This window comes from Crinia signifera, chromosome 4 (genome assembly GCF_055691185.1).
Source record: "Crinia signifera chromosome 4, ASM5569118v1, whole genome shotgun sequence".
Lineage (NCBI taxonomy): Eukaryota > Metazoa > Chordata > Amphibia > Anura > Myobatrachidae > Crinia > Crinia signifera.
The window spans coordinates 24,374,333-24,399,577 of record NC_139220.1 but is presented as its reverse complement, the minus strand read 5'-3'; the positions used below and the strand labels follow the sequence as shown (position 1 = coordinate 24,399,577).

The 25,245-nt window shown below is 45.2% G+C and overlaps 1 protein-coding gene across 2 annotated transcripts in view; it reads right to left on the bottom strand.

The window, feature by feature from the left end:
* Nucleotides 1-658: 658 nt before the first annotated feature.
* The window catches only part of PCBD2 (pterin-4 alpha-carbinolamine dehydratase 2), an 87,451-nt gene continuing 62,864 nt past the window's right edge, over nucleotides 659-25,245 (bottom strand). For both annotated transcript variants that reach the window (XM_083181430.1, XM_083181431.1), the window contains exons 3-4: nucleotides 2,485-2,565; nucleotides 659-772 (exon numbers count right to left, since the gene is read on the bottom strand). In XM_083181430.1, the coding sequence (XP_083037556.1) occupies nucleotides 680-772; nucleotides 2,485-2,565 (174 nt within the window). In that variant the 3' untranslated portion in view covers nucleotides 659-679. The remainder of the gene's footprint in view (nucleotides 773-2,484; nucleotides 2,566-25,245) is intronic.

Here is a 25,245-nt window from a genome sequence, read left to right as displayed (position 1 = left end):
TTTGGGCCGCATTACATAAGGAATGGACACCGATTTAACCATTATCAAACTTTGGTGGCATAATAACATTTAGGATAACTGCAGAATACAAATTATTTAACCACCATAAATGACTATGCTGTATTGTTACAAATATTATTCCAAATAATACACTGTTGTACTCCGCCGGCCTGGTGCATGAAGGGGTCACCAGAGGAATGCTATGGTAGTGGTCCCCAGATACCACAGGTTTAGGCTGGCCCTCTTACAGAGTAACCATGTCATTTGAATGCACTGTTTGGTATCTGGCGGAGGATAGGGGCCCTTATTCTGACCGGCCGATGTTTTGTGTGTGCGCACGTCCGAACATGGCGTGAATTCCGTGCAGAAAAGGATCGTACAGAACCATCCGAACAGGGGGTGGAGAGGGGCGTGAAGGGGTGTTTGGGCTCATTACCATATGCGTACTCCCCGCGTTAGGCGGGGTTAAGAACACTCGTTGCCCGTCTGAAATACGCATCCGTCCGATTTAATCAGAATAAGGCCCAGGGTTGGGTCCTCAGGCAATGGGCCCATCCGGGGGGTTTCCCCTGTGGCCCAGTCCGGCCCTGCCGTTGTATTCTGCTCATGTGGTACGACATGACAATATCGGATACAGAAACACATTAATGCACACACGGAATTACACTCCATTTATTTATTAGAATGTCGCAGCTTTTTCGATAAACTGAGCAAGTTTCACGTCTTTTCTGGTTAACTTTCCGCCATCGTGTGTCGTCAGCGTTATCTGAACCTGTACGGACAAAGCATAAGCAGGAATTACCTCAGAATAATTCCTAGTATAGAACCTTACTGCACAGGCCAATTACACTAATTCAACTTTATTAAAAAATGCTGGCAGACTGCGCTTGAGGATTGCACACAGCGGGTACGGGTCATCGGATCAAACCAATTTAGGTCAACACGCATTGGGAGGACCACTGAATGTTGACACATGAAATTGGTCGACGTGGCTAAGGTCGACACAAACAATAGATAGACAATGAGAAGGTCGGCATGAGCTTTTCACAGGTTTTTTGGCACGAATGTCGACATGGGCACTGTCAAAGTGTACCACTGCGCTCGCCATGCTTCGCTCACCATGCCGTAGTGGGTATGAAATCCCGCCTGTCAGCTCAAACAGGGTAATGCTTTAGAGCAGGACAGGCCAACCTGTGGCTCTCCAGTTGTTATGAAACTACAAATCCCAGCATGCCATGCCACAGTTTTAACACTACCTTATAGCAAAACTGTGGCAAGGCATGATGGGATTTGATTTGTAGTTTGTCAACATCTGGAGAGCCACAGGTTGGCCAGGCCTGCTTTAGGGCTATTTCACACGCTCTGGCTCCTGCCGGACGGCAAAATCCCACACGGCAAAAAGCCATGCCGCACACTGTAGTTAATAATGGACACAACTGTGTCCATTCACACGGGACGGCCACGGCCCGGCTGCAGCCGGATCCCACCACTGGAAGGGACTGCTGCCGGGCTGTGGCCATCCCCTCCATTGTAAACTACTGTATACGGCACGGCTTCCTGGCTGTGCGGGATTTCACCGCCCGGCAGGAGCCGGAGCGTGTGAAATAGCCCTTACAGTGTTACATAGGTAAATGATAACCAAAAAACAAACAAAAACACTCTCTTGCAACATATTACACCCTGAGGAAAGGCCCCTGGGAAATGTTGGTAACTGCCTCAATATAAAAATTGTTTGAATACAAGCCTTCTGGTGGCCTCCTTAAATTATTACCAATAAATGAAACATGCTAATGAAATAACTGGGCGCAATCTGTTCAATTTGAGAGAAATTCAGATTTGACTTTTTAATCATATTTAGGGGGAAATGTAATTAGCAGTGATTTCACAATTATCGGCGATTGACAAAATCAGGAATTTTTTTTAAGGCACTTTAAATCCTATTGATAAAATGATCGAATCGCATTCAAATTAATATCAAAATAAAAAGGTATAGAAATGTTGGGACTGTGCTTTCAAGATGATCACTGCAATCAAGGAACATGAAATGACATCACAATGAATTCAGTAGGCAAAGTGATTGCCTGGCATTCTTTCCCCTTCCCTGCAGCCCCCGCTTGGCCTATTTTGGCCGGAAACCTCTGCCTCCATTTCCATTACAGAGCCAGCAGTACTGCTCGTGAAATTCAAGAGGGCTGGTCCTGCCGCGGGCTGCTGCGATGCAGGCCTAGGTGAACACTGTGTCACTGTTAAGTGGTGGGTTGCGATGTTGTAACATGCGATTGAATATAGTGATAGTGCGAAGGGGACAAATCCATTATGACACTTGACAACTATTCCTATGTCATAAGCTTGCCGGGTGTGAGGCGTGTAAGTCTTAGCAGGAAGCGTTATTCCCATCTGAGCAACAAAACCCAGTAAAACGATACCCTGAAAAAATGCAACAGTGAGTTAAGCTCAGGTGATGGAATATGACTAATGAATTACCTTGTTGTACACATTAAACCATTCTGGGTGGTGATTCATTCTCTCTGCTTGTAGGGCCACACGAGTCATAAATCCGAAGGCCTGAAGGAAAAGAAACACAAATAGTGCAGAGGTTTGGCATACATTGAGACGCTATTAATGGGAGTGTTCCTGGTTATTTGTCTTGTAAAACATTTCCTCACACTCCTACTGTGCAACGTCTCTGGAAGTACCGATCATCAGTGCATTTTCATGCAAGGCAGATGCGGTAATTACCACCCCCCCCCCCCCCCCCCTCCCCGACATTGCTGAAACTGTTAAAAGGACACTTATATTTGTAAAGGTGCCCATACACTAGTAAGATTTATCTTCAGATCTGGCTGGTTGGAACAAAAACATGGTTATGGATGAGTGACAGTTTGTCAGTTTTCCAGCATTTCCAAGCAAATGGTCAACTGTCATTTGCTCTCATCCATAACCATGTTTTTGTTCCAACCAGACAGATCTGCAGATAAATCTGCGTGTGTATGGCGACCTTAACTCTTGACAATTTTACCATTTTTTTGCAGCTTTACTGTGACTGTTAAAACTGGAAAATACATATATACGCAGCAGATCTAGCAAACTTTCTAAGCTGGTGCGTTGCCTGTAGCAACCAGTCACGCTTCTAGTCATTGTATTTATCTAGTACAGTCTATACAAGGATCAAACAAAAGAGACAATAAGCACCCAGGTGTAAGGATGACCATTGGCAGGGTACCTAATTGACGGTGATGGTGCCTAGAACCATTAATGGTCATTTCCTATTCTATGGTGCACCATCGATGGTTCTACGTCTTAAATATGAGCAGAACAGATGTTCAATCATCCCAGCACAATGTAGTATTTGTAGCTGGGGGCGGGGCTAGTCTGATTGGCAGCTGAGCTCAGCCTGACAAGTACAAGGGGCGGGCCAACAAATCTGGGCGCACACAGGGGGAAATTTACTAAGATCGGAATTAGACTTCACATGTGATATTGCTATGGGCAAGCAATCAGATCCTGTCTACTGTCTTCTACAGGGTGCTAAATAAATAAGTAGATTCTGATTGGTTGCCCATAGCAAAATCACATATGAAGTCTAATTCCCATCTTAGTAAATTTCCCCCACAATGTTTGTAAGGATTCACAGGAATCATCGGTCCAGCACCCTGCCAAGGTAGAGCAGAAATCCTGGGTGACCAATAAGGGCGTGAAAGTAATGTATATGTAGCACATACTAAGAAAATCATGATAATAGCGTTATATTATAACAAAACTCGGTATATAAACAACCAGTATGTTGACCCTTTTAACCCTCTGAGTGAATTTTTCAAAATAAGTGTGAAAATTGCCAAGCGAACATTTGCATTCGTCATAATGACCTGTAATGTTGACCTTATATAGAAATATAATCTTTTTTTTTTTTTTTTACACAACTTTATTTATCTGAAAATATATAACAAATGTGAGCGACGCTGGCATTGTTAGTGAATATTTTGCACATCTCTTACAGAGATCTTGGCACTCAACGGGTTAATAAATCAATTAATTAACAAACAAAAGCGAGGAAAACAATGGTCTATTATACATAACCATAACACACATCTTATAACAATGACATGTATAGAATATATGACAAATACAAATGAATCACTGCAGCGATTACATTTTTTTGGAAATTATCTGTTTTATGAAACACAACTGTTTATCCTACAGGCTATGTGTATATATTACTGTAACCTACGGCTATTATCGGGGTAAAATCATATAACTGGCGGCAGACTAGCGGCTCTATTTAGTAAACATAATGATCTCATTCCTTAGCGTAACAGCTGCAGAATGTGAGATTTAGGATTCCTTTAGATTTATCGGCAGTGACAAGTTTGGAGATATCATGGATATCAGAGACTTTGTTCCTGGACACACTGCCTCCCCCTAATAAACGAATGGGGGGTTTTCGCCTATTGATACACAGTGTTTGTGTACGCGCGGTATCAGGTCGACACGTGAAAAAGGTGGACATGCATTAGGTGGACATGGTCAAAAGGTCAACACAAGTAAAAGGTCAAGATGGTTAAAGGTCAACATGAGTTTTTTAAAAAAATTTTGAGACACCATATAAGTGAACCACTGCCCTCGCCATACCTCGCGTAGCAAGTGGCCAATGTTTTACATTTCATGCACCCCGATTGTTACAGTCAGAGGACAAAGAAGGAATCTGAAGCCATTTTGGAGGATGTTCCTGGAAGGTAACAGGGTGGTGGCTAATCAGATGTGGGCGTGTCCAAAAACCCAATTGCACTGGCTGCGGCGGCCATGTTCCAGCTGACATCCTGTTAATCCATAGGGCTTCTTCCATGTCCAAAGGCATGCCAGTGCGGGAATATTAGATGTGGGTGTCTCAGTAGGAACAATAGCGGCAATTGCATAAAGAGAGCAGTTGAGGCTGCAACTAGGGTGGGAAAAGGGGCGGAAATGAGGTAGAGAGCGGGCTGGGGAGGGTTGGCCGAAGAATGCTCGAGATGGGGCTGGTTGAGGTTGACCCAAGTCTATAACGACTAGTATGTGTATTTACAATATAAAAGTCACAGAAGCTCCGCATTCATCCTATATTAAGTTAATCTTTTGAGTGCCAACATCTCTGTGAGAAATATGCAAAATATCCACTAAAAATACCAACGTCACTCACATTTGTTATATAAATTCAAATAAAAAAAATGCTGAGGAGAAAAAGACCCTATATAAAGGGAACATGACAGGTCATTACGATGAATAAAAATGTTTGGCAATTTTCACACCTGATTTGACAAATTCAATTAAATCTGTGTTTAATTCAATTAAATGAGTGTTAAAAACACTCCAATGGTTTCTCTTTCTATACTTTGTTAGCCCAGAACGCTGGTTACAATTGTTGCAAAGTTTGTGAAGCTGGCCAACTACACCAAAGTCTTCCCCATCTGCCCAGTCCTACACCGGTCACTCACAATTACTAACATTGCTATCACATCAGTGATAAACATAAAACATTGTTCCCGCTGTGAAGCACAATGGCTTTTGAAAGGTAAGACGTTCACTATGACGTCCATTGGTTAGTCCTGCTTCCAGGATGCCACCCTGTCCACTTCCTGCCATGTCATATCCGGGGGTGGAGCCACCCCAGTACACTTCTGGGTCACTTCCGGTTTTCCAGAGCCGTGATTTTTGGATACAAACAGGTGAAGAGATTAACGTATCTTATATTGTCTCCGATAATCGACCATTAAAAATAAAATGAAATTGATTTAAATGATAGGCGTGTGAAATTAATATAGTGTTCATTCTAGCACCCGCTATCTTTGAAAACCCATGCAGTTCCTCTTCCCTGCCTGAGGTGTCACTGTCTGCTCTGGCGTTTCTAGCACAGGTCTGATTTGCATATAAGTGCTGATATAAAGACCACACAGTGCTAGAAGCACTAGAGCAGACAGCGACACCCCAGGCAGGGAAGAGGAACTGCATGGGTTGTCAAAGTGGGTGCTGGAATTAACACTATAATAAATAGGACCCCAAATGTGTGTTATATATAAACAATAATACATTGTGGTTTTTTTTTTCTCTCCTCAATTATGAAAATCAATGTGAGGGAGCCCCCCCCACAGGACCGGGGATGTGCCATTAAATCTGCGCACTACCTATTTGTTTACTTTGCACAGCTGCTCAGTAAAGCAGCACAGATTTAATTGGTTCTTTATTGAGAATGAGCCTTTTCCCACATGTTGGCCACAAGCAAACAGTGTGTAATGGCAGATAATGATTTCATGCCTCCGCGTGTAGGGAACTCACAAACACTTTGTGCAGGAATGAATCAAGAATCAATTTGCCAACGAGGAGAAAGGTGGGGGGTGGGGGGGGTTTGCAATTGATCCCAATGAAGTTTGTCATTTGTGTCAGCAATTAAAATGTTTCCCTCTATGAAACAAAACCGATCCGTAAGCCACAGGGGAGTACAAGACGCTCGTTCACTAAGCACAACACTCAGAACCTGGCAAGGATTATTCAAACATAACCGATCTCGTATTGTGTCTCCTCTTTATTTCATCGCTTGAACCGAGAACCTAATGAGAAAATCAAATGGGCAAAAACACCCATCAAATATAACAAATTAGCACAACCAGACAGATCATGATAAAAAGTGATGTGCAAGCAACCCGGGGGGAAAACAAATAAATGATTGCGGTAACCCATAGCGACCAATGTTCTAGCTGTCATTTTTTCAAATGCAGTTCGTAAAATGATAGAAAACGTGATTTTTTTATTACTATTTTATTATTATATTTAACAAGAGCATCCGTTACGTAAATCGCAGTGACAATAAGGAATTTACAATTAAACTATGTAACTATGTTTTTATACAGAGATTTATCGAAAGTTGTAATAAGTCTTCGAAAGTGACAAATTGGAGAAAGATAAAGTACCAGCCTATCTATCTATCTATCTATCTATCTATCTATCTATCTATCTATCTATCTATCTATCTATCTATCTATCCCTCAGCTCTATGAGGTGAAGTACCACCAATGGCAACTAGATGGACCAAATAACTCCTTTGTGTGCTAAAAGAGGTCATAATAGAAGGTGAAAGCAATTTTTACAGGGACACTAATCGGTTTCAAACTTTCTTGCTATGGAGAGAGGGCGCTGTGAAGACAGATTTTGTAGGTAGGAATAGATATGGACTGGAGGTGGGGTGAAGTTTGTGGGCTAAAAACTGTCACAGCTCAAAGTGAAATTAAAAACGGACACAGCTCAAAGTGAAAGCACATTGCAGAAGCTGTCATTTTGACAGGCTTCTAACTAGGATGTCTTTGAAAAATAACAGTTAAGAGCTGATTGGCTGGTACTTTCTCTCTCTACTTTATCTCTCCCCAAGGCTTCTGTCCCAAAAAATCAGTTACATGTCCCAAATTTGCAACAGCTATCAGCCATCAACGATTAACGGTCAAGGATAGATGGCGCTCTTCTGTCAATAACAACTTAAAAGGTTTTTTTATTTTCTCCTGGTCATTGGGACATGGATCCTAACAACGCCCCCTAATGTGCCCCCCCCCCCCCCGCCTTTGATTGGTCCATTACCCAGAGCAAAACAGAGCGGGGATGACCATGGGTGAGTGAAATAATTAACGGTTCCTCCGATTCATGCCATTGAGGTCATCCACCAATGGTACCATCCATGGTTCACCGCCAGATGGTCATCCCCCCCACAAAAAATAAAGGGCTGCAGCTCTTCTTCGTGAGAATGGCCAGTGGGCATGAACATTCAGAAGCGTTCACTGGTGGATCCCATCTCACAGCCCAGGTCAAGTGGTACCAGACAGGAGCCATTCTGTCCCCTATTGCAGGTGTTAACAGGGCTCCTGAGATAGAGAAATTTAACTATGCGGGTGTGCCGCAGAACTCCAATGGAATAGCAGTGGTCATACCACACAGGTGCTTCTATACATGCAGGTGCCCCTTCAGAGCATGGAGCCCGGAGTCTGGCGCCTCCATTGCCCCTGGGATTTCCACTCCTGCCACACTGGAGACTGCATCTTATGTGCACGATGAGCGCCAGTCCAAAAATATACCCCGCCCAGCATACAGCCATGCGTTAACCATACCTCCCAACTGTCCTGCTTTTCGCAGGAACTTTCCGTTTTTTTGGGACGTTCCTGCGTCCCACACAGGGCCAGCAGTGTTCCGTGGTGGGGAGGGGCAGTTGGGAGTCCCCCCTCTCTATCTCCCCAGACCCACAGGCTGCAGAATAGACACTGTTGCATGGCCTTGGGGGTGTGGACTTTAGGAATAGGCTACACCCCATATCCCTAGACCACGCCCCAAACATTTCGGGCACGCGACTCCGGCGCGCGAAGCGTCCCTCCTCCCTATGGATCAATGTTGGGAGGTATGCGTTAACAGTTGAGCATGTGCATGGTGGTGAACATTAGGCAGTGACTGGGTGGGGGGGCAGCGGGACACTTGCAACCCACCAAATGATGAAACAGAAATACTAGTGTAAAGTTCTGAATTCTGAGCTATGTATATCATATAATCTCTTGTTTTTATATAAATGTGTCACATTTCAAAATGGCAAGCTCACCTGATAGGAATAACACGACCTCAAGCTCAGGCATGTTACCTGCAGAGCCGGAAAGTTTGAAATATAACCCAAGATAACCTTTACTTTTTGTTATCTGTGATCAAATGTCTTTCTAAATGTTCCACAGCTATAGGGCCAGATTCTCTAAGCTTCAAAAGTGATAAAATGGAGAGTGATAAACAGCCAGCCAATCAGCTCCTACCTGCCATGTCACAGGCTGGGTTTGAAAAATGTCAGGCTGGAGCTGATAGGCTGGCTGTTTATCACTCTCCATTTTATCACTTTTGAAGCTTAGAGAATCTGGCCCTTTATCTGTATGGAATGACAGAAAACTGGTGGGTGCTGTGCACCTCAACCTCAGTGTCACAAGGTGCTGGTTTTACAAGTACCAGGGACCTTATTCAGGTTGCTCCGCAGCAGGGCTGTGTTCGCACAGGGACCAATGTGTTAGTGCGCATTTCTGCGTATGTGCATACACGGGGTGCGTGCACCCCACGCAGCGAACATTCTGTCCGCCGGGTGCACGCACAAAACACAGTGGACGGGAGGTTGAGAGTGGAGGGGAGGTGCCGGCCAGCCCCATTAGCATACGGGAATGTTCAGCGTGTCATGGGCGTTCTCCTGCTAATTCTGGCATGACAGACAGGTGGGGGCGGGGACATCAGCTGCCCTCCCACTTCCCCCTGAACGTGCACGCATATGTAAAGTTACTCAGAGCAACCATTCGTATGGTCGGCGACCATCCATTTGCATGCCCTGCATTTATAGTGGACATATGGAAAGTTCAGTAATATATAATTAGCCACCATGACAAGAAGCCAAACTCAACATTTTAGGTTATAATAATATGTACAGGTATAACATCTATCTATATAGTTCATTACGCAGGAGATAAAACTAAGCAGCATGGTTGGTGCAGTGCTTAGCATAACTGCCCCACCGCCCTGAGATCAGCAGTTCAAAACCTGCTCAGTTAACTGTCTGTGTAGATTTTGTATGTTCTCCCTGTGTTTGCCTGTTTATCCCCTGAGTGCCCTGGTTTCCTCCCACAATCCAAAGAACATACAGCTTGTACCTATTATGTATCTAGCAGAGTCTATAAATTGACAAAAAAATTGTATGGGGGCTATAGGTAAATGCTCTGTCTGATAAAGGTTTGGTACTACTATCCAGAGGTGTCACAAGGGGGTGGGGGCTGTACTTCCAGAGGGGGTGGCCCTAAAATGCCGGCTTCTCCACTGGGACAGGAGCCTGGTGCCGCACTGTGACATTATCCTGCAGCACCCAGCTCCTGTCAATGAAACAGAGTCGGCGGTGCATCCACCAGTATGCAGGGTTAGCCTAGTGTAATGTAACCAGGGAGGGGGCCTTCCGGTGAGGCCAACCCCTAAAGTGCTGCAAATGGGTGCTTCGGTGATGCAACGTCTCTACCAGAAAAACCACGTCTCCTTTTCAGGCGCATGTGCCGAACACAGCGGTACCAGTGCTTCTGCCAACCCAGCAAAATACCTTTTAGACTGTCCACTGAGGACTACTTAACAGCTACTGATACCTGCTCTTGATTGGCTGTCGCATCTGACTAGTCTGGAATAGGTCTCTCTGCTGCTTACCCCTGATTGGCTGTACCAACTGCCTGTCAATATTTGGATGTTTGATCAAAACAGCACTTTACTTAAAATTCGCCGTTGTAATGTCACTCCCGAAGTGCATGTTTCAGCCTGGGAAAGGCAGTTTATAGCCCGTCAGAAGGGACATATACATTTGGTAGACAATAATGCTGTCGACAGTCAATATGTCGACAGCAGTATGCAAAAATGTTATTTAAAACTATTTAATATGTCGGCATGACCGCTTTAAATATGACCATAAAGCGCCATCTTTAATAGCATAATGCTGCAAACACGGTTAAATGCTTTAAATAACAGTACAACCATGTTTGCAGACTCCCGATGGCGTATTATTGTTGGCATGTCGACGGTGATGAAATAACTACAGTACATCACTCCCGTCACAGAGCTATGGACTGCAGTGTATCACGTGTCTCTCTCGCTGCTATGGAACTACATGTCCCAGCACATAGTGCCAGTTTTTGGCTGGGACATGTAAACTTGCAATAGCAGCAGGGCCGCAGATTACTGAGGCTGGTCTGACCTGTTGGAGATTGCCCTGCCTCGGATTAATCTGCTGTAATGGCCCTGGGTTATTATCTAATCTCCAAAAACTCATCCGGCTTCTCCCAGATTACTGAAGCCTTTGACCCTGGATTTATCTGGCTAAACATCTATTCAGCCCTGTGCATGAACACCAGCCTACACTGTCCTTGGTCACCGGATCAGACCATAATCCATTACCTTACCGCTATAAAGCCCATCAAGGCCAAACAGTCATTCTTCCACTTTCCTTAATAACACTGATGTTCTAATAGTTTCTATATCTTTTGCTTAGAAGGTCAGTCATTTTAATGATGTAGTTGATGAGGTTGCAAAGCCTTTACTAGGAGTGACACCATTTGCTACCATCAAGAGACTCTGTGTAAGCCCCCTCCTCTCCATAGTGCAGTAGTCTCCGGAAATATGGCGCCCGCCATGTTCAGGAGACTCATTTCACCACTGCGCCTGTGTGGCGCCCATTGTGGCTCCTGAGATTTCTGCCACGGATACAGCGCCCAACACGGGACTTAGGGGCCTGTGTGTACCATACACATTGCACCCATTAAAGAAATGCTTAGGATTAAAGGGGTCTAACGGTCCCAAACAGCATCACATATTACAGGTTGAGTATCCCTTTTCTGAAATACTCGGGACCACAAGCATTTTGGATAAGGGATTTTTTGCGGATTTTGGTCCCATGACGTTCACGGTGTCCCCTTGCGGCCTTCAGATCCTCTTCAGCGGCATCTCCGTTCCCAGGGGTGTATTGCGCGAGTGTGCGGGCGCGCCCACAAGGCAATGCACCGCTGGGACCGGAGATGCCGCTGAAGAGGATAGAAGGATGCCATGGACATCGGGGGGCGAGGTAAGTATGAAAAAAGGGGCGGAGGGGAACCCGTGGTTTTCAGAATATTTAGGTTTTTAGAATACACGAATAAGGGAGACTCAACCGTACTTGTATTGTAAAATACACCGGTGAAATATCCAAGTGTGTTCTGTCTGGTGACGTTCCAGTTTGTAAGTGCAAATATTCACCAGCTGCGCTGTCAAACCTATTTTTGATCTGTATATGGGAAGGGAAAGTTCTCAGTGTCTGACCCAATGTTGCACACTGTGTAACATTCTAGATCTAGGCTAGGTGTAACCCAGCCCCCAAAGACTTGTAAGACCTCACTAAATAAGAGAAGCTTATCAGTTAGTCCTTTCTTCTGTACGTTCTGTTATACTAGGTCATCTATGAGAACAACGCACCCTCTGATCCCCAACCAGCCTACATCGGAGGTCTCAACGGTGGGGAAGGTGAATCGCAGAGACACAAACTCCCACGTCTTAAAGTGAAATGAACTTCCCGATCACAGGACAGAAACGGGATCAACGATAGACAGCAACTAGGTCTGCAATCAGTAGGTCGACGCCATTAAGTCAACATGCATGAAGGTCGACAGGGTCATACAAGCATTAGGTCGACATGGGGGTTTTTCATGTTTTTTTCTTCTGAATTTCGACAAAGTCGACATGAACACGTCCACTCGCCATGCTTCGGTGACACAATTTTATTCTCCCATCACGCCCTAGTGGATGGTAGGGCATGAGATACCGCCTGTCGGCACATGTGAAAAACCCCATGTCGACCTTTTTGACTGTCGACCTAATGACCTTGTCAACCTAACCCATTTTGACCTTCAGTCAGCAATGCTTGTAGACCTAGTGACCGTATCCCACAGGATAGTCCCCCAAATTTAGGACTTTTAATACGCCTATATTTTGTTTTAAGGATTGCATTTATCCTTAACCCTTTTTGGGTAATTCTGGTGTTCGTTTTTAAGTACATAAAGTATTGTAGCTCGTGCACCAAAATACTGCAATTTGTTCTAATTCCATATTTTGGAACATTTCATACATTTAAATGGACATAGGGATTTGAATGGCAACCGTCATCACAATACCGTGTACGCAATACATTTTTTATTTTTGATAATGTCCATTTAAACGGACACAAGGCCATAAAGGGTTAAAATAGTTGTTTTTTTTTACTCCAAACTATGAACATTTCTCATAGGGATATTTTTCAGATCATAGAGAGAAATAAAGAGCCAAATTAAATCAGCTCTTTATATACATACACATATATGTAGTGGTCATTTGAGCACCCTGCACCTTTCAACTTTCAAACCCATGCAGTTCCTCTTTCCTGCCTGAGGTGTCGCTGTCTGCTTTGGTGCAGCAAGTACAGTCTGGTCCGTATTGAGATACAGGCCACAATGTGAAAGACACCAGAGCAGACAGTGACCCCACCAGGTAGGAAAGAGGGACTGCACTGTTTTTAAAGGGTGTTAGAATCAACACTACATACAGTATTTATATATTTTATATACACAGTGATAACGTGAAGACATGGCAGTTAGGATTTGGTATGTACTTGATCTCTCCCCACGTTGTTACTTCCCAAAGCTTAGTACATCTGCTTCATATTTCCCCCCCCAAAAAAATACGATAACATTTATACATATGATACATTTATTAGCAAATCAAACTTCCGAAAATTAATGTATTGCGTATAAAGGACAAGTGTTTCCTTCTAGGAAAATCAATTAAGTGAATTTGATTAAAAACTTCTAGGTAATCGCTTCTGCATATTTAGAATATGAAGTAGGAAGGGAACATTTTGTACAGGATGAATGCTTTGGAGAACAAACCCGTTACAAACAGTGTGCTTGTAGATTAGGTGTTCCACAAAAAATGTCAAAAATCTATTACTTACATATTTAAAAATTGGGAAGGAAAAGAAAAAAAAAATGAGTAGAAATGGGTCCAGTTTTGGAAAAAACGCTCACGACTTGCAGGTAATTGCAGTGCAATCTCCATTACGCTCATAAATACTTCCCCCGTCATTACATTAATTGGAAAGTATTGTACCCGGGCAACCTTGCCTGTTCGAAAGGTCTGTAACCTTCTTCCTCGCCATGATACAAATAGTGATAAAAGGAAATTATATTTATGTTACACTATGTAATCTTGTTTTTATTCCTAATCAGTCGAGGGTATTTATTCCCATCTTGAAATCTGATCGCTAATTTGGTCTAATTGGTGATCAGGGAAACTATCTTAAAGATCAATTAAAGTAATTTTGGGCTTCCGGCTGCAAACCCTACGCTCATGTTGGCAGACGTCTGTGCTTCTTCAAGGTTAATTAACAATAATGAAAATTATCAAACAGTTTTGCCAAGCAATATTATTGTCAAACACGTTTATGTCACACAGCATCAGACCAAGGTTTAGTCAGATCAGGTTTGTTTGTGGGATCACGTCCAGGATAATTGCATTTTTTTCCTCTGTAAATGGTCAACTCGAGAAAATACACAAAAACAAGTCTCAATAGTGATTTTTTTTCTCCTCAACACCCCTAAACGCCAGAATTTTTAAAAAGGGACCCTACTCCTTCCTCTCAAACTTGCCGTTATTGCATTTCTCGTGTTAGATTAGAAGGACAGGCTTCTCTTGATCTTATCAGGGAACTGGTCACTCGATCTAAAGATCAGTCAACTCATCCGGTTAATTTGCGCTACACAACAATTTTGAAAAAATTCAAACGGCGCATGCATTACAGAGAGCCTACGCATGCGTTACACAGAGCTTACATCCGAAGGTGTGACCGGGGCAGCAGGTATCAGTTGAGAAAATAAACACAAGGAAAGAACATTGTGTCGGAGTATGGTGCACCTCTAGAACAATTAATTGCGACATTAAGAAATAACTTTTATTGGGTATCTCTAAAACTGCGAAATATTAAAAACATACATATGATGACACAAACAAGTGAGAGTAGTGCGTGTTTGAAAACAGCACGTGCAGGGATTCTCCGTATGCACTGTGAGATCTCTCTTATTCTAGCAGAGACTCAGCGTCACAGATGATTGTGTGTTGCTTATGACAATCTCATATAATACAGATAGTGTAAAACTTCACCTTTTGTAATGTAATGTGAATGGATAACTAATTGGCAACTGAGTTTAGAGACTGAAGCTATAATCAACTGTCAAAGTGGATACAATAGTTGTAAGTATATTGGTCTCAAAAAAATGGATAGTGTATTTAGATGGTTATGAAAACCTATTCATATATGACAGTTTGATAGAAAGAGTGGGGGCGTTCTCTTAATAACTGGCAACTTGCGGCCACATGTATGTGCCAACCGATCACTATCTTGCAAGCCGGACAGTAACACCCTATAAACACTAGTGCCGGGTATATCACCTCTGACAGTAGTGGTTGTGGCCGGAACACCCACTCGATGGTGCGGTGTAGCAGTTGATCGGGTGGACCCGTGGCGTGACAGTGCAACCCGTTGGGAAACGGCAAGAGCACTGTCACTACAGATGGCAACAAATAATCAAAATATCACAATCACATTAGAGCCCTTAGAAGGGCTGGGTATATTTTGGAGCTGAGGCTAATGGTATAGCATGACGGAGAAAACGCATACAGGAATGCACCCGCACAGCCGTGCTGCCGGCGCGCGTTTCGCTTCCTGCTTTTTCAAGGCAAGTAAGATTTAAGGCAGTTGAGGAAAGTGTTGTGTGTTTCTGGGCTGTGACTGGTAGGAGGCTAGAAGTGCGCGCAAATATTGTCCTGCCTGCGGACAATGCGGACTATGGGAGTGTAACTGGCAATGGCAATACAGGCGGCTGTGTTCCCAGGCACAGAAATAAGAGGACATAGTTAGATGGAGAAACTGCTCCTGCCATAAGGCAGGTACACGTTTTGATGGTGCGACAGAAGGTGGCGCATAAATGCACATCGGGTATTGCAGTGTGTGTCGACAGTCAAAGTAGACGTCTTAGACCTTGCCTATTCAGCCAAATGCATATACACAGGGGAAGGGGATTACAGCTGCATTTGCATTAAGTCACAGACAGGCAACCACCAATAGATGCCAGTGCACTTGCTTTTGGGTGCAACCATCTCTCATCCCAAACCCAGAGTTATACCTTCCCAAAGGCACTGGCAGATTGGCCATTGAAACCACGAGACGTTTCCCGTGGGGCCGGCCGCCACTGAGGCCACTGGATCCCTGGCCCAGCTCCTACAAACTCACAGGAGCCGGTTGGTCGGGGAACGGCACTTCAGGGAGTCTCTGTCCACAAACAGACAGACAGACTCTGCGCCCCTCCAAATATGGCTGCTGCCTGGTTGGGGACAGATACCAGAGGTGCTCCAGCACCTCTAGCATTTGTCAGCAGAGCGCAGAGCACCCAGTGCTACCTGGAAGAGATGATTCCGGGAATGCTGCAGCACAGTGTGCACCCCTGGGAAATGAGCATATACCTCCCTCTGGGTGACAAGCGTGTAACTCCCCCTGGGTGACGAGCATGTAACCCCACCTACAATATGTAATGGGCATTATGGTGTGTGGCATAATATGTAATGGGCATTACGGTGTGTGGCATAATGTGTAATGGGCATTACGGTGTGCTTAATCCTGGCGCCGTGTGTCTACACCCTAATGTTTTTGTCCAGACATCAAAAAGCGGCTTGTGTCCTGCCCTAACAGATAAGAAGCATCAGCACCATATAATATAGAGGATAATAAGTCACTAAGGGCAAGATGTACTAAAAAAAAAAAAAAAAAGCTGTAAAACCCCCAATTTCTGAGCTTTAACTGCATTTTCAAATGCGCTAAAGCCCCTCCCGGCGGGACTTCGCTGCGGGGGTGGCGTAACCCAAAGAAGCCTATGAGCTTCAGTCACTGGAAAAATTGGGGGAGATGTATCAAAGCTTGGAGAGAAATAAGGTAGCAACCAAGCAGATCCTAGTTGATAATCAACCAACCCCTAACTGTCATTTTCAACTATTCTTACATCATGTATTATGTACAGTCTCTTCCTGAACACAATTCAAATGTCCGGCTGAGTCTGCAGTGAGGCCTTCCAAATGAGTTATTTTAACAAGGGGAGGTGTCAGTTTAGTGCAGGAGACATTGCATTGACACCTGTCAATTAGGCTAAAGCTTGGTGGAAAAAGTGTTTAAGACAGGCATGTCCACACTGTGGGCCTCCAGTTGTTGTAAAAATACACATCCCAGCATGCCTTGCCATAGTTTTAGCATTCCCTAATAGCAAAACTGTGTCAAGGCCAGGGTTGCCGACTTTTAAAAGTTCCTCTCCGGGAGAAGCCCAGAGAGGAGACTTTCAGCAGGAGCTCGGGGGGCGGGGCTTAAACTTGACATCATTAAGCCCCACCCCCATGAAGGAAAGTTGCTTGTTTTGCCTATCTCTGTGGAGATCTGCAGACATAAGGTAATCAGAGGTGGGGGAGCGGGGGTCCCCCAGAATCTGGGAGGGTTGGCTACCCTTCCGGGGGGCCGGGAGGGTGACCCGATTTTCGGGAGGGTAGGCAACCCTGGTCAAGGCATGATGGGGCTTGTAGTTTCACAACAGCTGGAGGGCCATAGTTTGGATGTGCCTGGTTTAAGGGGTCTATGTAGCCTTGGAGAGAGATAATGTACCAAACCAACCAGCTACTGTCATTTTTCCACCACAGCCTGTAACAGTTAGGAGCAGACTGGGTGGTACTTTATCTCTCTCCACAACTTAGCCCCCCATAGTCCATAAAATTTTAGTTAGGAACTGACTGGTTGGTAATTGATCTTGATCTCTCTTCAAGCTTTGATTACATCTTCCTTAATGTTTGCAAATACCAGTGAGTGCAGCTCAATTGCCACCTCTGAAAGATGACTTGCGTAGAGTTTAGCCGATTAAACTGTTAGTTTATAGAGAAATCTGAAATACAAATCAAGTGCCACAACCACTTAGTGGCCGGGGACTCTACAAAGCAGACAGCAGCGCGGAGTGAAGTAAAATGGACGACTATTATCCAAATGAGTGGTCATTCACATGGCCTGGAATTTCCTCACACTCCTATTTATAGGTCATTCGTTAGATTACCAGTTTCCTCCTCTCACTGATTTCCTTTACCTCAGAGCTTGGGTTTCATTCAGCAACAGGTACATTCAATACCGCACAACAGCCATCTCTGCTCTTTTCACGTTATTTACGACTCAGTGAATAATTAGAGACTCCGATAAATAAGTCCCCTCGTATTACCTTTTGTTGTACCTTTGATTAGCTTTCCGTACTGTGGGAACTGGTAGAATTAAACATCATCGGGTTTCACCTGAGCACGAACGTACAATGGATTTCCAGCCTAGATGTCGCTTGTGTGGAAGCAGCATTAACCCATTGAGTGCCACCTATGCTGAGAGCGATCCTCAAAAATGTCCCCTAAAAATGCCGGTGACGCTCACAGCGACTGTTATTTTAGTATAAATACAAGTCTAGTTAAATATTGCACCCCAAAAAACATTTCTGTTGGAAATACTACAATGTTTACCACATAGAATGACAATATGCCCTTATTTCAATATATACCGATGCAGGACTTCACCCAGCGGTTTAAAAGGGGTTAAAATGTCAGCAAACAATTAACCGCTTGGGACATCATTCAGGCCTGTTAGCAAGGCTAACGGCAGGCTCGCTTGCGAATTGGCACTTGATGTGCCATTTGCCCCAATCGAATCGGGATCGAATCGCAAGCAAAACCGCACCGCGTGTACCCACTATAACAGTGGGTCTTCTGCCCTTTTAGATTTGTTAGGAAGCAATATCAAACTCAGACCACATCCCAACAGACAGGCAAGGGTTCTTTCCCCCACACACACAGGGCCTTATTCTAGTTCACTCTCTGAGAAAATCCTTCTTCGATGGACAAAACCATGTGCACTGCAGGGGGGCAGATGTAAAATGTGCAGAGAGAATTAGATTTGGGTGAGTTATTTTGTTTCTGTGCAGGGTAAATACTGACTGCTTTATTTTTATACTGCAATATAGATCTCACTTTGAAGTACAACCCCACCCAAATCTAACTCTCTCTGCACAATTAGCATCTACCCCACCTGCAGTGCACATGGTTTTGTCCATCTAAAAAGGATTTTATAAGAAACTAGAATAAGGCCCACAGTGATGTACCACCAGGCTAGCACGCACAAGAGAGGAATAGTTAATTTAAATGATCCCAGGTGAGAAGTGGAATGAGGCAGAAAGATTGTTGTAATAAATGAAACGATTTGTATACTGTATGTACTGTACAGTACAGTATATAAAGTTCACTGTCAATTAAATGCAGTCTCACAGTTACTGACAACTATCCCTATTGAACTATCACTATTAAACTAACAGAAAGTTCAACGGTGCGTACACACTGGGCAATATATCGGCTGATATATCGATCCACCATCAGCCAGTGTGTACGGCATCTTTCAGATATATCACGTTGGCTCTGCAACACCCCAATATATCTGCTCATCGCACTTTGTGTACGGGCGAACTGCCGACTGCCCACACAGCCGCCGCGCAGGTCACCCCTGGCGATTCACAGCTCATTGGGCAGATGCATGCAAATGCGGTAGGCCACTTGTGATGTCATTCCTGACTGATCGGGCAGTGTGAATGGAGAACAAGCTGCCCAATCAATCTGTAAATATATCTGCACCGCCCTGCACGCTTGCGAATAGATGATTTACATAATCACCCATTCTCAGGCGGGAAAGAAATTCGCAGACCGTCGAATGATTTCTTCAGCGATTGCAGTTCAGAGACACCTTTTTGGTGTCTCTAAACTGCGGGCACCCCGTGCGAGGACAGGGCGGGAAAACTGACATCTGGTAATGTCAGCTGCCAGCCCCCCGCACCTGCGCCCGAAATGCATCCGCGCATGTGCAGACACACACCATCGATCCACCGAATAGATCACAATAAGGTCCTTTGTGCATCCACAAGTATCAGCCAGTCTGCATGCTGTAGTCCAGCGGTGGCCAAACCTGTCCTCATGATAGAAATCTTCAAATATATCAAGGGTTTTAACATAGTACAGGTGGGAAATTTTCTTCAAAGGAAAACAAGTAATAAAACACGAGGACATGCACTAAAACTGGAGGGAGGTAGGTTCAGGGGAAATGTTAGAAAGAATTACTTCACAGAAAGGGTAGTGGATAAGTGGAATAGCCTCCCATCAGAGGTGGTAGAGGCTAAGACAGTAGAACAATTTAAACATGCTTGGGATAGGCATATGAATATCCTTACAAAGAAATAAGGATTAAAAAGGGTTGAGTTTACCTGAAGGGTAAAAAAGGGGCAGACTAGATGGGCCAAATGGTTCTTATCTGCCGTCAAATTCTATGTTTCTATGTTTCTAAGATCTACCAACAGTTCATGTTGTTCAGACCACCTGTGGATCTGTAGAATGTGTCAGTTAGGAATGAATGCAGCAGGTTTGAAAATGTGACCGTTAGTAATGACTGTGCACCAGCTAGGAGGTTTTGGAAAATGTGAGAGTAATGACTACACCTGTGCACCAGCCGATGCTCCTCTATCTATGGATCCAGCTTTCACACCTCCAACCGCTCTTTACCCATTTCCAAAAATGTCCTAATTTGAGTAGATCTCACAACTTCACAATTGGGCTGGAAGAAGGCTTAGGCTGGGTATACACTAGAACACAGGGGGCGAAATGTAATAGGGTGCGATTTTTTAGACTAAAAAAAAATCGCACCAAATCGCACCTTTAAAAATCGCATTTTTTGCCGCGAATTCGCATATGTAATGAGATGCGAATTAGCTGCAAAAAAATGCGATTTGCCGCGATTTGCCGCGATTTTTAGTCATGAAAATGTGCGCATTTTCAGTCATGAAAATGTGCGCATTTTTATAAATGCGCTTTTGTGCAAAAAAAAAAAAGTTAAAAAAAAAACGGCGTGGGGTCCCCCCTCCTAAGCATAACCAGCCCCGGGCTCATTGAGCCGGACCTGGTTCCAAAAATACGGGGGAACAAAAAGCATAGGGGTCCCCCGTATTTCTGAAACCAGCCCCGGACTCTTGGACCGGTCCTGGTTCCAAAAATACGGGGGACAAAAAATCTGGGGGTCCCCCGTATTTTGAAACCAGCACCGGGCTCCAACAGCCCGCGGTGTCATGCCACAGCCGGGGGACACTTTTTATACAAGGTCCCCCGGCCAAAACATGAGCACCGTGGCTGGTCAGCCTTGGACGGGGTACCTGGAGGAGTGGGGACCCCCCCAATAAAGGGGTCCCCCCCCCCCAGGCTTCACCCGTCCAGGGCTGAAGCCCGGGGCTGTCACCGGCGTCCGTGGCCAGTGGACGCCGGCCTGATAGGGTTAAATCCATCATACATATCATTACATTGCTTTTTACCGGCGAACTACAAGTGCCAGCAGACCTCCCCCGCATGCTGGGACTTGGAGAACCACAAGTCCCAGCATGCAGGGCATTAATGGGCCCGCTGGGACTTGTAGTCCACCTGTAAAAAGAATGTTTATAAAAAACACACACACAGAGAAGTACAAGTTTATTACACACACACACCTCAATTTTACACCAGCGTTACTTACCATTCCTGGATCCAGCGCTGGTCTGGCTGCTTTACAGCCGGCTCCCCCCGCACTGACAGGCAGCGGGGAGAACCGCTTTCTCCGTTGCCTGTCACCGGCTTTCTCCGTAGCTTCTGTAGCTCTGTCCCAGTGCTACAGAGGCTGAGAGCGTGATTGGCTGAGCTACAGTATGCGTCTCCATGGAGACGCATAGCTCAGTCCTGATTGGCTGAGCTATGCGTCTCCATGGAGACGCATACTGTAGCTCAGCCAATCACGCTCTCAGCCTCTGTAGCACTGGGACAGAGCTACAGAAGCTACGGAGAAAGCCGGTGACAGGCAACGGAGAAAGCGGTTCTCCCCGCTGCCTGTCAGTGCGGGGGGAGCCGGCTGTAAAGCAGCCAGACCAGCGCTGGATCCAGGAATGGTAAGTAACGCTGGTGTAAAATTGAGGTGTGTGTGTGTAATAAACTTGTACTTCTCTGTGTGTGTGTTTTTTATAAACATTCTTTTTACAGGTGGACTACAAGTCCCAGCGGGCCCATTAATGCCCTGCATGCTGGGACTTGTGGTTCTCCAAGTCCCAGCATGCGGGGGAGGTCTGCTGGCACTTGTAGTTCGCTGGTAAAAAGCAATGTAATGATATGTATGATGGATTTAACCCTATCAGGCCGGCGTCCACTGGCCATGGACGCCGGTGACAGCCCCGGGCTTCAGCCCTGGACGGGTGAAGCCTGGGGGGGGGGGACCCCTTTATTGGGGGGGTCCCCACTCCTCCAGGTACCCCGTCCAAGGCTGACCAGCCACGGTGCTCATGTTTTGGCCGGGGGACCTTGTATAAAAAGTGTCCCCCGGCTGTGGCATGACACCGCGGGCTGTTGGAGCCCGGTGCTGGTTTCAAAATACGGGGGACCCCCAGATTTTTTTTCCCCCGTATTTTTGGAACCAGGACCGGTCCAAGAGTCCGGGGCTGGTTTCAGAAATACGGGGGACCCCTATGCTTTTTGTTCCCCCGTATTTTTGGAACCAGGTCCGGCTCAATGAGCCCGGGGCTGGTTATGCTTAGGAGGGGGGACCCCACGCCGGTTTTTTTTTTATAAAAACACTTTTACACATTTTTATTAACAGAACCATGCACAGATCTCAATGATCTGTGCATGGTTCTGTCAAATTCGCCTGTCAGAACCTGGTCTATTTTTTTTGCGATTTTTGGTAACATTGACCAAAAATCGCACCCTATTACATTTGCGAGTTGTATACTTTATAATGGGAAAACATCTGGATGCGAATTGAAATGTGACTAAAAATCGCACTTCTGAAAGTGCGATTTCGCGGTAAAAAGTGCGATTTTTTACCGCGATTTTCAACCTATTAAATGTGCGATTTTCGGAAAATGTGCGATTTCGGCCGTTTTTGACCAAAAATCGCACATGTCTAAAAAATCGCACTCTATTACATTTCGCCCAGGTTCTCCAATTTGATCCTCAGGACCCCACACATGTTTTGCAGGTCTCCCCAAAGAACCAAAACACCTGTCACATCATCTAGTGTGTATCGGCAAGGTCGCCGAAGATGCTTGCACCAGCGTTTAGTGCGCAAACTCCTGACGGCCCAAGACATCACTAGGAAGGGTCCCCACTGTCACTGCCGGCATTAGCATGGGGTACGCACTTTGCCGATGCCAGGACCCATCAGTGCTAATATCGCTGTGTTTATCCTGCTTTACAGTGTGATAAGATAGCTTGAAAGGCAAATATTTTCTGATACAGTAGTCAAGATGTAATAATGGGTACGCAAGGTTAGAAGCGGAATTTAATTTGTTTTGATATGCCGATCAAGTCAATCTGGAATTCGATACAATTCTGATTCGATTTTTACTACATAGTCTTGCCTGACCAGACTATTTTTCTTTTCGATTTCTACTAAACATGGATACGCCTCAGGATCGAATCTGCATCAAATGTGGAAAAACCATTCGAATAGTAAATTAGTGAAAATCTCACCGTGTATATCCACTATAACATTGTTGGCGGCCGGACTCAGACATTCTTTTAAAGGCACAATCGCTTACAAGGGATTGCCCCTTGAAAAAAAACTTCTCATACCCCTTTCACACAGAAAATGAAATACCAGGGTGAAGCAGTTCCACATGGGAATTTCATTAAATACACGGGTCCTTTTTCTGTGTGAAAGGGCACACCCGTGTCGTAAATCCTATGTTTCCGACCCTGGAATTGACCAGGGTCGAGGACTCGGGATTTATGACCCGGGTTGACCCTTTCACACAGAAAAAAAACTCGTGTTAGTCAGCAAATTACCGGGTAGAAATTTTCAACCCGGTAATTTGTTCTTCTGTGTGAAGGGGGGTCAGACTGCTCCCGGCAAAATGACAAGGCATTTGAAATGCCGTGTATTTGCCTGGATTTTCAGACTTTGTCTGAAAGGGGTTTCATTCAGCCAGCATCAAGCACGGACATGATTAAACGAAGCCTAGTGTGTGACATGCAGCAGTTCTGCCACCATAGTGCTCAGTACAGAACGACATCCCAGGTTCCCTCGGTAGAATTGGAGGACGGACAGAATTTGCCAGCCGCTGTAGGCTGGGAGATGTGTTTAGCTGCTGGCAGGCTCAGGCACAGTTTGATCAACATGCGGTATCCCACAAGTCCCTTTTACAGTGTTTGCAGTGCCTTATGGGCAACACAAGTTATTTTAGTGCCACAAATAACCCAGCAGAATCTCAGTTGGCAGTTACAGAATATTTCATTCACAGACCAAGTGTCAGTCAGCAGGCCTGGTAATCCCATTAAAGACTCACGTTCACTATCGGATATATGCAAGGCCTAACATTTATACAAGCTTCGTGTCCCTAACTAAACCTCCCCAAGTCCCAACCGGCCTATGCTTTTACCATGCCGCGCACCTATTAAATATAGTAAGCATTCTGTAACAAACTGGTAGTTTGGAAGAAATTGTGATTTCTTTTACCTGATTTACTCAATTGCTTACACCTAGAACTGTGCCTAGACTCAGTGGGGGGAATTCAATTCGGCGTGAGAAAAAAAGCCTTGTGGCCTTCACGTCCAGTTTTGGATTACTGCCAGTACGAGCACTCTCAATAACCAATCCAATTTCAAAATTAAAACGGTCTGAAAACCCTTACTTACCCTCCAGTGGTCTGCTCTCCATATGTGCACTGGGGAGGGGGGGCACTGGATGTAGAGAAGGCTGCTGGGAGATTGATTGGGCGGGGCAGTGCTTGCCCGTTCGCTGGGCTGGTCTGAATCAGACCCTTTATTTTCTAACAGTTTCCTCATCAACAGATTACCAAAGACATTGCACCCGGTGGTATAACGAGGTGGTCGTGTGTTTGATTAATGACGCCCACGTCACGTCAACTTTGCAAGCAGCAGAATCTTAATACATCGTCAGCAGCTGCGTGCACCAAAGGAGAGGCACTGAATGATATCGGTAACCAATATCGTTCAGTGTGTACGCACTCTCTGGTTTGACCAGCGGCATTCGCCGTTATACAGATGGAGCCGGCCTTAACTTTGCAGGGGCTGGCGGTTCTATCGCCAGCCCCCGCCGGGGGCGCGTGCGCACAAGATGCTCATGCGCCCCGTGACAACAGACCTTGTCCCGGGTCCCCGCCGCCTCCCGCCACCCCACCGTCCCCCCTAACCCTGCCAGTCTCCCTGAAGCGGAGATGGGCAGGGACCCGCATCGCCACCGTCTATAGACTGGACCAGTCTCTATCGCTGACGCTCGCCAGAGGAGGGGATCTGGTGGGCGCCGAGCAAAGAAGAAGGCCGCTCCATCTGTATGTCATCTAGTGGGTTTGGGGCTTTAGTTTGCCTTGAGGACGGAGGTTAAGAATGCCTGATCTAGAAGGTATTTGCTAGGATCTAGTTGGTTGCTATGGGCAACGCCTTCACTTCTGTAAACCTGCACTTTAGTATATATATATATATATATATATATATATATATACATACATATACATATACAGAGTAATGATGCTATAAGTAACACTTGCCTGTATAATGTATATG